Here is a 14,354-nt window from a genome sequence, read left to right on the forward strand (position 1 = left end):
GTATGACCTTAGGCAAGTCCTACCCTCTTTAAGCCTCAGTTTCCTAATCTCTAGTGCAGTTACTTCCTGAGATGTGATAAGCAGCCAGTGGGACAAAAGGATGTGAAGGGAACAGTTACAAAATCTGGAACATATTAAATTCAGTGCCTATTTCAAACACATGACAGGGCTACAGGTAGCTTGACCAAATTTGGTCCTTCCCCTAAAGACACACTGCAGGGTATTTGTCACCTCTTACTGCCAGGTCCCTTTGAGAAAGAAAGCTACAGGAAATGGACAGGAAATTTGAATCATGACCTCAGGTCCTTTATTTACCTATCCTGATGGGGTATGAAGGATATTCGTTGTTAATAGCTACTTTGGTATATGCACACCTTCCCTGGGTAAGTTTCAGAATAAAGAGAAGATTGCCAACTTCCGCATTGCCTAGTTAACTTCCACTTGGCTCTAGAGGAGCTCTTCAGTAGAGAAAAGACATTTGGAGATGCAGCAGACTTTTCAAGCACATCAGTACTAGGCTTAGATTGGGTATGGGCCACCTTCAAGTGTCTTGACTGTTATACATATGAAATCCACAATACACTATGCAATGTAAGATGCAACCAATGGAACACATTCCATCTCCATTCTAAACCAGAAAAGAGAATGGCTTCTATGTGTTCAAAGTACAGACATGGATGGCACGTTATAGTAAACACAGGTGGGGAAGCACTCACAAAAACCAAGAGGCCAAGATTTGTATTTGATGAGTTTTGTTTTCTACTCACGTTCACAGACAGGAAACTTATTATTCCAGATTACTGTCACTCCTTCTGGGACACACTGACTAGAAGAATTGCCATTTAACCGGAACCTTAAACAATAAGGGTAGCAAATCATCACAAGGTACTAATCAAATCTACATTTTTAAAGCATTTCCAGCTGAAGGGAAAAGTCCAGGGTTACTTGTGACTCTGTTCAACAACACAATGAATTCAAACGAGGTAAAAACACAGGGAAAACAAATCCTAGGAGAAGTATTCCTTTGTTAAAAGTTATCTCTTGCAGATGTGACATCCAATTCTCAAAATTCTCTTGACTAACAATGCAAACAACAGCCTTAGTTCCTAGCGAAGAAAAACATCAAAGATCTTGTTTCACAAATTCACCAGCAAGGACTTTATCCAAGTGAACCCCAACCACGCCCTTGTTCTCCATAACAGGAGCCTTCACTTCTGAACCAAAGCTTTGCCTTTCCAGATGATGAAAACACAATTCCCAGTCTGGCTGACTACGCACAGGGGAAAAGCAAACAAAAACAGAAGATTTGAGTAATCGACTGGCTTCTTAGTCATAAAGGATAAAGTAAAAGAGAAAAAAAACCAAACCATCTTTAGAGCCTACTTGGCAGTGCCTGGCTATGGACGTTATTCAGGCTCTATTCTCACACTCACCCTGGGTCACAGACAAAGGAAACCTCTGCCCCAAGCTGAAAAGTGAGAGGGAGCACCACACGGCCATTGGGAAGTTGGTTGGGAATAGCATCGCATGATTTCACTAGGAAAGAAAAGACAAGGCTGGCATGGGAAGACTCAGGAAACAACTAGTTGAGTTTCCTTTCAATGCAACAGAGCTGGAGGCACCTTCACAGCTGGGGGCCGCAGAACTCCAGGTTCCCGAGGGTGTGCATTGTACACGGTTAGTTCCCGTGAGAGTGTAGCCAGGCTCACAGCTGTAGGACACTTCCTGTCCAACTGAAAAGAATTCCTTATCCTTTGTGTTAGAAGTACCATGATGGATATGCGGAGGTGGTAGACATCCTGAGAAAAGAACAGGACCAGAAGGAATCCTTTTACTTCTGAAATGAGAACGGTATTCTCTACAACTCATAAGCTAACTTGGGGTTGGTAGGATGAGATAGCCATGCTTGAGTGGGGCAGATGTTATGCTGTTCAGTCCTGCAGAACCACGAAACCGCCTTTTCCCTGCCTTGATCGAGGGCCTGAGATGTTCTTTCGATAACAGCATAGCCAAGGGAACCAAGCTTTTGTAACACATCTTCTCCACCCACGTCTATCTTTGTCTTTCTGCTCCCCAAACAAAGTAGAAGAGCTTTCTGAGCCTTGTGACAGGAGTTCCCAGTATTGCCAGGTTTTTAGAAAGTCAGAAAATACACAATAAAAAGAGAGAAGGGGGTAAATGGTGGGCATATATTCCATCTGACTACTCTCCTTTTTCCATCAAGGTTATATTTTCTTTGATACAAAAAAATGTAGTGTGTAAAATACTTTGAATCAAATTCTTATTTCAGTTTTTCCCCCTGAGATAGATGGTCAATAGGATTGAGAGTTCATTATATCCTCATTTAGATAGCTGAGTCATTTTAATATAAAAATAACTAATTACTGGTTTGGGGACAATTTGATACTTATTTTTATTTCCTAATGGACGTATGTATTATACATACTTATGTAATACCTAGCGCTCTACAGACACCGGATACATTGTATCATATTCTAACTAGGATAAATTCATCTATCTTCTCAAACTTCTATCATTACTTTGTTGTACAAGCTTAATTTTTTTTCTTGTAGATTTTTTTCATTGTTGTTGGTTGTGGGGCTTGAACTCAGGGCCTGGGCGCTGTCTCTGAGTTGTGCTCTACCGTCTTGAGCCACAGCTCCACTACTGGTTTTCTGATGCCTTTCCTCCCTAGGCTGGCTTTGAACCATGATCCTCAGATTGCAGCCTCCCGAGTAGCTAGGATTACAGGTGTGAGGCACCAGTATCCAGTTCTTTTAGCCTTTTTGAAATACACAGATTCATTATCATTAATCACAGCCCTGCTATTGAGCAGGATAGTACCAGAACCAAATTTCTTCAGTCTGACTATAACTTAATGCTTGTTCATCAAGCTTTCTTTTCCTGCTGCTCTTCTCAGCTTCTGTTCTTCTCTCTATGAGAACAGCTTTTTTAGATTCTACATACAAGTTATAACGTATGTTATTTGTCTTAATGCAATGGTCTCCAACTCCATCCATGTTGTGGTAAATGCTGAACTTTCATTTTTTTTTCATGGCTGTCTGCTATCTCATTGGGTGTATGTCTGACATTTTCCTTATCAGATAGACACTTGTGTTGTTTGTCTTTCATGGTTGCCTTGAACAGTACTTCAGTGAACACGAAAGTGCAGTGATCTCTATAGCACACTGATTCACATTTCCTTTGGCATCTATCCAGAAATGGTTTTGCGAGATCATGGGGCAGCTCTCTTTAATTTTCTGAGGAGCCCTTGTACTGCTATTCATAGCATTGATACCAATTTACATGGTCGACAACAGTGTGTAAGATTCCCTCCCCTCCGTATCCTCAATCGTCTTTACCATACTTTGTCTTTTTGATTGTAGCCATTCTAATCGGATGAGAAGATCTCATTATGGTTTTGATTTGCTTTTTCCTCATGATGCATGATGTCAAGAACTTTTAGATAGCTTGGCCATTTCTTTGTTTTTCTATTTGCATGTTTGTAAAGTTTAGGTTATTTGGGTTTCTTTGCTACTGGGTTATTTCAGTTCCTTAAATTTTTGGATAGTAACCCCTTGTTATATGTATATAGCTTTGATATATTTTATTCTATTCTATGTGTTCTCTCTTTATCCTATCATTTCTTTGGTTTTGCAGAGTGTAGGACCTCATATTTATTACAGAAGTGCTCTTCAACTTGAGTCATGAGCCATTTCCCCATCTCTTTTTGCTTTAGTATACTTTTCAGGTAAGGTCTCACACTTTTATCCACAGCCTGTCTCTTATCCTATCTGTCTGTGATTACAGGTCTGTAGCATCCCATTTAACATGCTTTTTAAGATAGGATTTCACGAACTCTTTTGACTGGGTTAGTCTCAAACCACAGTCCTCCCCCTTCTGCCTCCCATACACAGCTGGAGTTACAAATGTGCATCACAGGTCTGGTTCCTGTGGAAGCCTTTTAGTTTGATGTACCCCTACTTGTCAATTTTTACTTTTGTTTCCTATGTTTTGAGGGGTCTTTTCCAAAACCTTGTAACAATGATCCCAATGGCCTGAAACATTTCACCCTTGTTTTTTTCTAGGAGTTTCATATCTTACATTTTTTTTAGCCTTTCAGTTATTTTGACAGCTTTGTAAAAAAATAAGTTCATAATTTCCCCTACAATACCATGGATATAATAAAACTTCTTATCCCTTCAACATTTAGATATTACTTCTCAAATCCATTTTCATTAGCCAGGAAATCCAGCCATACGTAACTTTCATTATCCAACTCTTCCTATCAGCACCATGTCTCTGTTCTGCCCAAAGCCTAATTTTATTTTTAAGAAACCCAGAGTATCAGCTCAACTTACCCTTGAAGCAAGTTGGCAGTGGAGGGTTCCATTTGCTGTTTGGTTGGCACCATGCAATGTTGCTGCCTTTCATAGTAAAGCCAGGATTGCACACAAACATCACAGAATCATTTAAGAAATATGACCGCCTAAATCCAGATTCCATCTGTCCATTTTCAATTTCTGGCTTTGGGCACTTGACTGAGTCAATGCACTGCGGGGGTGGGCTGCTCCAGGTGCCAACTTGATTGTCTTTGCTGATACAATGTGTTGATTTCTCACCCACCAGGTCAAACAGCTTTTCCCCATTCCGTCCAACACGGCAACGATAAGTTACCACACTTCCATAGGGAAAGATTTCTCTATGGCTGCTGGAGAAGACCCCATTGGAGATGGCTGGGGGCGGCTCACACAGAATAGCTTAGGTGGGGCAGGTAGGAAAAGAGAAGACATTTAGATATTATATGAGGACTTTCTCTTTACAGTCTTCAGCTCAGCCTACAGTTGGCCAGTCTTGTCAAACTTCTGCAGCCTGAGCTAAAAGACGATTCTAAATGGAAAGGAGCAAGGTAGCAAAATGCATGGAACTCTGAATGCTGAAGCCTCAAAGGGCCACAGATGAGCTGGTCACTAGTCCCCAGCCAGAAGACAGATAAACAGCTCCTAGAGGCATTGAGGCTGACTTACTTTTTGCATGATAAAGAGGCTGTAAGTGTGTGATCTCATGGTCTATTTTGGGTTTAGGAATTTATTCATCATGGAGTCACTTCCTATCACAGCACAGCAGGCAAAGGGAAGTGTGGTGAGATCAGGGGGGTCCCAGAGGAAAATCAATCACTGCGCTATACCAACACTAGTGAAGCCTTCCTGGGAACTCATGTGGGAATGCAGATGCCCAGTGACCCTCTAGAAGGGTGCAAGAGGAATCGAATAGGGTGCCAAAGCAAAATGGTTTCACTCACATTCACAAAAAGGCATGGTTGCATCCCAGACTACAGTATTATCTGAGATAATGCATGTAGCAGAAGAGTCACCAATGAGTCGATATCTAGAGACAGAAAAATGGGTGATCACCTCCTAGATACACTTGCATTTATGTATGTATGTATTTAGTTATTTCCAGTATTGGACCTTGAACTCAGGCCCTCACACTTTCCTTTGGCTTTTCAGCCAAGTCTGGTGCTCTACCACTTGAGGTACACCTCTACTTCCTGCTTTTTGCTGGGGAGAAGAGTCACATAGACTTTCTTGGCTGGGCTGGCTTCAAACCATGACCCTTAGGTCTCAGTCTTCTGAGTAGCTAGTTTTACAGGTGTGAGACGCCAGCATTTGGTATCATTTACACTTTAGAAAAGCCTAGTTCTTTCTTTAACTGAAATAAAATATAAAACAATGGAATATCACGTGTAACAGGTAGTGGTGAAAAATTAAAGACTCAATAATTTAGAGCCAAATGACATTAATCGATAGCAGAGAACACTTAAAATTGAAGAGTAGCCGCCTCCCCTTTCTCTGCGGGGACGTTCTCGAGCTGTATTCTGGAGTAGGTTAGGGTGATAACACTGTATTTTGCGTGTTAAACTTTGAAGGGTAGCAAGTAAGAACATGAGTCCCCTTTGGGTGGATAGCACTGACTCTCAGAAGTGGATAGTTTCTGGGTAGAACTAATATTCTATTTTCCATCCTGCTGATGTCTACTGCCAACTCACCCTTGGTTACAAGAATAGGTAATGGTTGACCCAAACTCGGTCCCCATGGGTATAAGCACAGAGCCATGGAGCAGCTCTTGGGGGCTGCTACATGATTTGCCTAGAAGGGAAAACAAGACAAAACAAAACAGAGTTTGGGTCTGGAATCCAGAAGACTTGGTGTTTTGTATTAAATCCTAATGAGGTGGGAATTCGCTTTGCCAATCGATTAGGTTTGCTCAAAATATTTTTTCGCATGTATAGAATGCATACCTCTTATGGGTCAGTCAACTCTAGAATCCTCTTCGTTTAAAGTGTATGTTTCCGTAGACGGATGCACACTTTACGTGAGGTCGATTGTAATTTAGATTCTTCATGTCCCTCTCATTTTTTATTCTGTCCATGGATGGCATCGCTTAACAAATCTTTTGGTTCATAGCGACCTCATAGTCACCGTTTCCTTTCTGACACTCACCCTGGAGCCGGGGCCCTCATCTGCTCAGAACATTCCTGAGCTTCAGGAATCTGGTTATTCTGCCACTGTTCTAGTCTCTCGCTAGATTATAAAATGATATAATTTTAAATATTTTAAACTCCTCGCCCTTATGTTACTCCACCTGCCACAGACTGCACACATTCTCTTTGTGAAGCACAAATGAGGTCACGTTATACCCACAATGGAAGACATACAATGGTTTACCGTTGTTTCTAGGAAATATACATGGCCTATTATATAGTTAAATGTGAGTATAATTAACCTATCACTATTCCTTACCAGGTAGACTCTACCACACTGATTTTTTTTGGTCTATTTTCCTAAGACATCACATTCCTTCCCATATATAAGCTTTTGCATATACAAAAACATCCTCTGCCCAGAACTAGCCTTCCCTAATGTTTCTAGATAACTACTTACTTTTCTATTATCTCAGGCCATGTTACCCCTAGAAATAAACGATGTGTACATCATGTATTTAAAAATCAGTCTTTACTGATGGTAGGAAATTCCTAAAAGGTAAAAGCTAAAGCTACCCAATTAATTATTTTGTTTTCCCCAAGCCCTATTGTTTAATCTCATGTATCATACCTACTAGCTATTCAAAACTATTTCTTGAATTGAATGGTGTAAGAATGAGGTGAACTAACATTTTTCTTGTTTTCCTTTTTTGTAGGTTGTAGGTGTTGAACTCAAGGCCAGGGCATTGTCCCTGAGCAGTTTTGGAAAGCTCAAGGCTAGAATTCTACCACTTGAGCCACAGCTCTACTTCTGACTTTTTGGTGGTTAATTGGAGATATGAGTCTCATGGATTTGCCTGCCTGGGCTGGCTTTGAATGGTCATCCTCCTGTCTCAGCCTCCTGATTAACTAGGATTATAAGCATGAGTCCCTACCACTCAGCCGGCACTCATAAACTAACTTTTTTTTTTTAACCTCATCCTAAGACATGACAGAATGATGAGATGATCAGAAAGAAGTCATGGGGAGAATAGGACAGACAGGGATGGTCAGTGGTAATGACTTTACCCAATTAACACTGCATTCTGAAACATGGAGACCCTGGGAGCACCCATGAGCTACTAGTTTGTTGGTCTTTTATCAGGAAAAATAACAGATGATCCAGTACAGACAGAGTGCTAGATCCTCTAGGACAGGAGACAGAGAAGGAGGATGATTACTCACGTTTACAGAACTGCTGAGCATCTGACCACTTGGAAGTCTCTAGGCAGGTGATAAAGAATGACTTCTTGATAAAGCCAGGGAGGCATTTGTATTCCCAAGTTGTGCCAACAGCAAACTCAGACTGATCACTCCCAGGATTAGGCTTAGCAAAAGGGTACCTGGGCAGGAACTTACACTGACCTAGAGACAGAGATTATAGGGATATCAAAACTAAGAGAAGGGCTGAGGGCGTGGCCCAGGTGGTAGAGTACTTGAGCAGGAGGTCCTGCGTTTGAACCTTAGGACCACTAAAAAAATATATTGTTTAAAGCAAAGTACAAAGTGAGGAGTGGCTAAGCCTTTTCTCTTGCTTCTGTTTTGCCACCCATTGTTCTAACAACGTTGAGTTTTTAGGACTGACTTCAGAGGAAGGGTTAGAGAAAACTATTTTTCATAAAACCCTAAAATGACCCTGTGCTTACTCCATCTTGTTACAAATTTTAAATAAAAATAAGTGAGGTTTTGGTTGTTGTAGTAGTTTTTTTTTCTTCCTTCTTCTTCCCCCCCCTTTTTTTTTCTTTTCTGGTCCTGAGACTTGAACTCTGAGCCTAGGTGCTGTCTCTGAGCTTCTTTTGCTCAAGGATATCACTCTACCACTTAAGCCACAGTGCCACGTCCAGCTTTTTTCCTTTGTTTGCCTTTTACAGTAAGGTCAGACAGAGTGTGGGGAAAATGGAAAAGGCATGTTGTAAGGGCTTTCAGTGATGAGCATACATACTTTGCCTTTGCTTTGGTTTTGGATATGTTTGAGGGAGGGGACATGCTCATATTTTTTTCCTGGCTATATTGAAGCATAAGTGGCATACTTAAAACTGCACACATAAATTAATGCCTATGATGTGCTGAGTTTGAAGCAAAAAAATCCCCACTTTTTTATAAGTAAAAATTAGAGCCTTACAGTAAAAAGAATCAGCGTAAAAACGTTTAGGGGATAGCACAGGAAAGTAAAATACATCCTAAGTCATGCAGATGCATGATCCTTTAATTGTGTGTGTGTGTGTGTGTGTGTGTGTGTGTGTGTGTGTGTGTGTGTGTGCTGGTATTAGAGCTTGAACTGAGGGTCTCACATTTTCATTCAACTTTTTTCGCCCACAACTGGTGCTCTACCACGCCTCCACTTTTGGATGTTTGCTGGTTAATTGGAAATAAGAGTCTCTCAGATTCGTCTGCCCAGGTGGCTTTGAAGCTCTGTTCTCAGATCTCAGCCTTTTTCTCGAGTGGCTTGGATTAGAGGCCTGAGCCTCTGATGCCAGTAGTCCTTTAATAAACTTAATTATCCCAGCCATTAGCCTTTAGGGTCTTCAGAAAAAAAAATATGCTTATTCTCCATTATTTTATTTTAACCCACCACAGCAAAATAACCCCAGAGAAAACGTTCGAAAATATTTTTCTGATGGCTACTAGATAAAAGGAGCTAACCATTTCCAGACAGTTTCCTCTGACTTAAAATAACCATATTTAATAGTTAAATAATTGCTGTCCTAATAGATGGGGAAGGCATTGTAACAACCACATAAAGGATGCTCTCAGAAGAGCTATGTTCTAGCTATGAGAGAAGATTCGAGTTTCAAATCCTTAAATTCATGTGCAGAGAGCAAGAAGTTTCCTTTTAGATCAGATCGCCATCCAGACAGAACTGTGCCCAGTTGCCAAGCCTACCCAGAGCAGACATATATTTGAATGTTAAATTAGTAAGTCCTCTTTTGTCAAGCAAGCCTGAGACAGGTACAGATAAAAAACAAACAGTAACCACAGGCTGGTCCAGAGGCGCTCACACATCTGCTAAGTTGCCACCAGACTCAGTCTCTATGGCCTTTTCATGCCTCTAGTGGAGAATGAATGTAAGACTGGCCACTGTTGGGACCTAATTCTACTGTAGGGCCCCCATCCATGAATATACTTCCTCAACTCCTTTGCTTTCCTCCATTGACACCTACAAATGTCCCCAAGTGCATACCCCACAGACCGGAGGGTGTTCACTGGGGATCGGACCACAGTGAGGACAGGCTTCAGGACTTGTACCAGTTATTTTTATGCAAGTGGTTTAACTTGTAATTATCAGAAGCAAATAAGAACAATACCAAATTATCTTTTAGAAGCTGGAAAAAAACAGTTAAAATTCATAAGACTTAATCATTAGCAACAATACAGGTTAAGAAAAACCCAAGATCTAGAAAGTGCAAAAGCACAGGGTACATTCCAGCTAACATTCCACAATAAAAGGAGATGAGAATCATACTTGCTGGAAAGGGAGCAATGGAAAAGACTCATCATCTCTAATAAGACCACACGGGGGTCTCCTCTCTGTCTCTTGGCATGCTTGGCCTTCTTCCTAATGAAATTGCCCCCAAATTCCAGGATGCAAGACAGAATTCCAGAGTCTGATATCAACCGCTAAGTTAGATGAATTTTTTTGAGGGCCATCGTGCCCTCTCCACATCATTCTCCAAGCAAGAGTAGATCATAACTTATTTAAAATGGAAGACTGTATATTCACACACACACACACACACACACACACACACACACACACACTTCAAACCACATTTAGAACTAATTGGGCAAAGCAGTTTTCTGGAGGATAGAGACATAGTTAACTCATTATTTGGATGTAGGAAGCTTTACCTGGAATGGCTTGGATCATTGGAAATGAGTAAAGGATGTGTGTGAGAGTGTGCACGTGTGTGTGTGTGTGTGTGTGTGTGTGCTCATAAACATATCCATCACTATATATAAGGTAAAGGTTGGTGAGGGAACATGTCAAAAGGCAAATAATTATCTTTGAGATTTTTTTTTTCCCGTCCTGGAGCTTGAACTCAGGGCCTGGGCAGTGTCCTGAGCTTCTTTTGTTCAGCCTAATACATGAGTTTTTTTTTTAGGAAGAAGATAGAAAAATGAAAGATGTCTAGAGTTAAGCCTCAATACCCACTGATATTTAGACACAGGGTGCTAGAAACTAAGAATAAGTAGACACCTGTGGAAGAAAAAGCAGATGAGAGTCCCCTGCTTTGGAAGATGAGAACGAGAACTGTCTTGTAAAGAAGGAAGTAGTCCGCTTTTGGTGAAACCTTGGGCATGAGGATGAGCAGTGTACAGACGCGCCAGGCCCAGTCACAAGGGCCTCACTGGCTCATTGGAGGAGGTTTTCCCCCTGAAAGGATATGTCCTGGCCATCCCAGAGGACCATGCGGAGATAATCACAGACAGGAGAAGAAGGTTCATAAGGAGGTTTATTAGTGGGGCCATAGTTCCCACGGGAGAGGGAGCTACATGGCCTCTGCACCTTATCCAGGTGGCAGCTTCTCTCTGGGGGTAAAGGGGAAGTAGATAGGTAGTGAGTAGGAGTGGCTCATTAGTTATGGGTGGATCTGGGGGCTAGTGGGAGGAGCTGAGGACCTGAGGCTATCGAAATGCTAACACCCCCCACCAGCAGCAAAGTGGAAAATGAATATGTATATAGGTAGCATACATATGAAGACAGATGTGAGAGAGAGAGAGAGAGAGAGAGAGAGAGACAGACAGACAGACAGACCGACAGACACGTGGCCTGAAGTCAAACAGATGCAGTGGGCTTTAACCACGTAGGGAGACTGGTCTCTCTGCCGTTTAGGGGACTTGAATGGTGGTCTTGCTTGGAGGGGATGGCAGGTGAAGAATTTGCTTTTCCATTGATAATATCCTCTGGAACTGTAGACATTGCAATGGTTGGGAGGTGAGAGGTGGGGTTTGATGCTGTACTGCATGCAGGTGCTGTGGCTGTTTGTGACTTACACTTGCTCTCATGGAGATAATAGGAAGAAAGAGGTGAGACAAAAACACTGATGTGTGTGTGTGTGTGAGAGAGAGAGAGAAAGAGAGAGAGAGAGAGAGAGAGTAGGTTGTGGGGCTTTAAATCAGGGTCTGGGCACTGTCCCTGAGCCTCTACCACTTGAGCCACAGTGCCATTTCCAGTTTTTGAGTGGTTAATTGGAGAAAAGAGTCTCTCACAGGGACTTTTCTGCTTGGGCTGGTTTTGAGCCACAGTCTATAGATCTCCGTCTTTTGAGTAGCTAGAATCACAGGCATAAGCCACTGGTGCCAGGCAAAGACAGTGATTTGGGGAAATGTTCCTTTAATGTTCCGGCGGTAGTGAAATGCCAGGAGAGCAAACTGTATGTTGGCATAGAGTGGACCATCCATTATTACAAACACCTGAAGAAGCTGGGATGGGTTAAATGCTGGCTGCACAAAACAGGGCCACACACTCAGTACACTGGTTACTGATGTGCAGTAGTAACATTTGCTTGATTTCACCTGTCTTCTGTAGCAGCCCTGTGACATAATAGATCAGGTTGTGGCTGGTTTCAAGATGAATAAACTGAGGATGGGGGCACTCAATGGCTTGCCAAAAGTCACCCAGCGATTAAGGTCTGCATGCAGCAAATGCCTTATCAACCTTAACTACGCCCCGAGGCACACTTAATAGACATCATCTAGCCAAGAGTTTCCAATCAGAACACATTCTACTTCTTTAAAATCAAGCCAAGTTGCGGGGGGGCGGGGGAGGGGGAGCTGGAAAATTTAAAATACACACAGAGCAAGATCATGTGGCAGCCCTCACCATGAAGGGAGATAAACAAGAAGAAAAATCATAGTTTGAACTCATGTCTCTACTTTCAAAAGAAACTCCACACGTTTGCCACTATCAGATCAGAAGATTAAAAAGTCCTTGAGACCCATGCTGGAGAACCAGAGGTTACTCTTGAGGGAGAGGAGCCCGGGGGCGCGAGTGCACAGAAGTAGGGGCGCAGGCTTGGTCTGGGTGGGTTTCTGGTAAGAGCTAGGCAGTGGTTCTTTAACAACAACAACAACAACAATACACTCCGGGCCATTTTCTATGGGGACCTGCTACATCCAGGGGGCAAATGGGGTGCCGGGCCATGGAAGAAATGCTCCTCGGGCTGAGCACCCATGTCCCGCGGTCCAGCGTCAGAGGAAGGAGTGGGGACATCCAGGAGCCAGGGGATCGCACGGAGGGGGTCCCCCAAACTAGCAGGGCTGTGCGAGCACCTCGCCTTGCCTGCACTTTCCTACCTTTTGGCTCCTGCTTTGCATAGCGAGTGCAGAGAGCCCCCTCACCCCCTCCCAGACGGTTGATTCCCTACCTCCGTGTTCCCTGTCCCAGCTCACCGAGGACTCCAGGCGCGAAGAGAGTCAAGGGAAGCCAGAGCAGGGTGGGGGCGCCCATGCCAGGGCGGGATGCGGTCAGATCAGGACCCGGAGAGCTCCCTGCAGCTCCGGGAGCGCCGGGGGGGGGGCCGGGGGGGTGGGTGAGCAGCGGCTGGCGGACGCTTAAATAGCGTCTTGGCGGGGGTGGAGATAGACCCGGGGGGACTGCCCCAGACCCGGCCGGCGGTGGGAGGGAGAGGGGGAACCCGTCTTTGCGCTCCGCCTGGGGGCTCAGAGCGCTGGCTCTCCAACTTGCTAGGTTAAGCAATCCACTAGTCATCTCCTCCCTCCTGGCTTTCTAGAACTGACGCACAAATGTCACCTTTACGAATCCACACATCCGCAACGCTTGCACCTGTGCTGTTCTGTCCTCTAGTGTTTCTATTGATTTGTTCTTTACTTATGTATCTATTATGTGTGTGTGTGTGTGTGTGTGTGAGTGTGTGTGTGTGTGTATACCCTTACTGGGAATTGCCCTCAGTGGCATTCTACCGTTTGAGCCATAGCTCCATTTCTAGAGTTTGGGTGGTTAATCGGAGATAAGGGTCTCGCAAGACTTTCCCCATCCTGGCTGGCTTCAAACCCTGAACCTTCTCAGGTCTCAGCCTGCCCAGTAGCTAGGATGAAAGGTGTGAGCGGGCTGAGAATATGGCCTAGTGGTAAAGTGTTCACCTCGTGTACATGAAGCCCTGGGTTCGATTCCTCAGCACCACATGTATGGACAAAGCAGGAACTGGAGCTGTGGCTCAAGTGGCTGAGTGCTAGTCTTGAGCAAAAAGAAGCCAGGGACAGTGCTCAGGCCGTGAATTCATGCCCCAGGACTGGCAAAAAAAAAGCAACTGGAAGGTGTGAGCCAACAGCAGCATGCAGTGATAACAAAATGGCAATGATCACAGAAACTAGCACATACCTCCATGCTTTGTTCTCCCCCCAAATCAATAATCAATGCCATCAATTTTATTGTCCTGCCTGTTTCTTCTTTAATCTGGGAAAAGTCCTCAGGTGGTGGTTGTTGTTTTTAATTCTTCGCTCCCCTCCCCCTCTTTTATGACATTGATCTCTTTGAAGAGTACTTTGTAATTTTTTTTTTTGGTAGAATGATTTTTAAACAATTACATAATGACAAGTCATCCTAAATGTAGTGACTTAAAACAAGAATAAAGGTCTTGTCTCCCCTGGCTTCTCTCCTCAGGATTGGAAGAGCAGGGTAGCTAGAAAGCTCAATGACACCAGGCACCAGACATGGGCCTGGAAAGGCACTGAAGACGGCGCTCACATGGCTGTTGATTGGCTGCCTCACTTTCACTGTTGGGGTCTATAGCAGTGTTGGGCGGCTACCAAATGTTGTATGGTCTCAGGACAGGGCAGAAGCTAGAATGCTGTGTGTGGTGGGGGAAGG

At 43.4% G+C, this 14,354-nt stretch overlaps 1 protein-coding gene across 1 annotated transcript in view; it reads right to left on the minus strand.

The window, feature by feature from the left end:
• The window catches only part of Cr2 (complement C3d receptor 2), a 74,428-nt gene extending 61,406 nt beyond the window's left edge, over positions 1 to 13,022 (minus strand). Inside the window, exons 1-8 of the mRNA XM_048358242.1 lie at positions 12,917 to 13,022; positions 7,709 to 7,888; positions 6,050 to 6,149; positions 5,303 to 5,388; positions 4,362 to 4,760; positions 1,623 to 1,799; positions 1,434 to 1,536; positions 768 to 853 (exon numbers count right to left, since the gene is read on the minus strand). Of these exons, the coding sequence (XP_048214199.1) occupies positions 768 to 853; positions 1,434 to 1,536; positions 1,623 to 1,799; positions 4,362 to 4,760; positions 5,303 to 5,388; positions 6,050 to 6,149; positions 7,709 to 7,888; positions 12,917 to 12,974 (1,189 nt within the window). The 5' untranslated portion in view covers positions 12,975 to 13,022. The remainder of the gene's footprint in view (positions 1 to 767; positions 854 to 1,433; positions 1,537 to 1,622; positions 1,800 to 4,361; positions 4,761 to 5,302; positions 5,389 to 6,049; positions 6,150 to 7,708; positions 7,889 to 12,916) is intronic.
• Between the last annotated feature and the right edge of the window lie 1,332 nt (positions 13,023 to 14,354).

The sequence above is a fragment of the Perognathus longimembris genome, chromosome 11, assembly GCF_023159225.1.
Source record: "Perognathus longimembris pacificus isolate PPM17 chromosome 11, ASM2315922v1, whole genome shotgun sequence".
Lineage (NCBI taxonomy): Eukaryota > Metazoa > Chordata > Mammalia > Rodentia > Heteromyidae > Perognathus > Perognathus longimembris.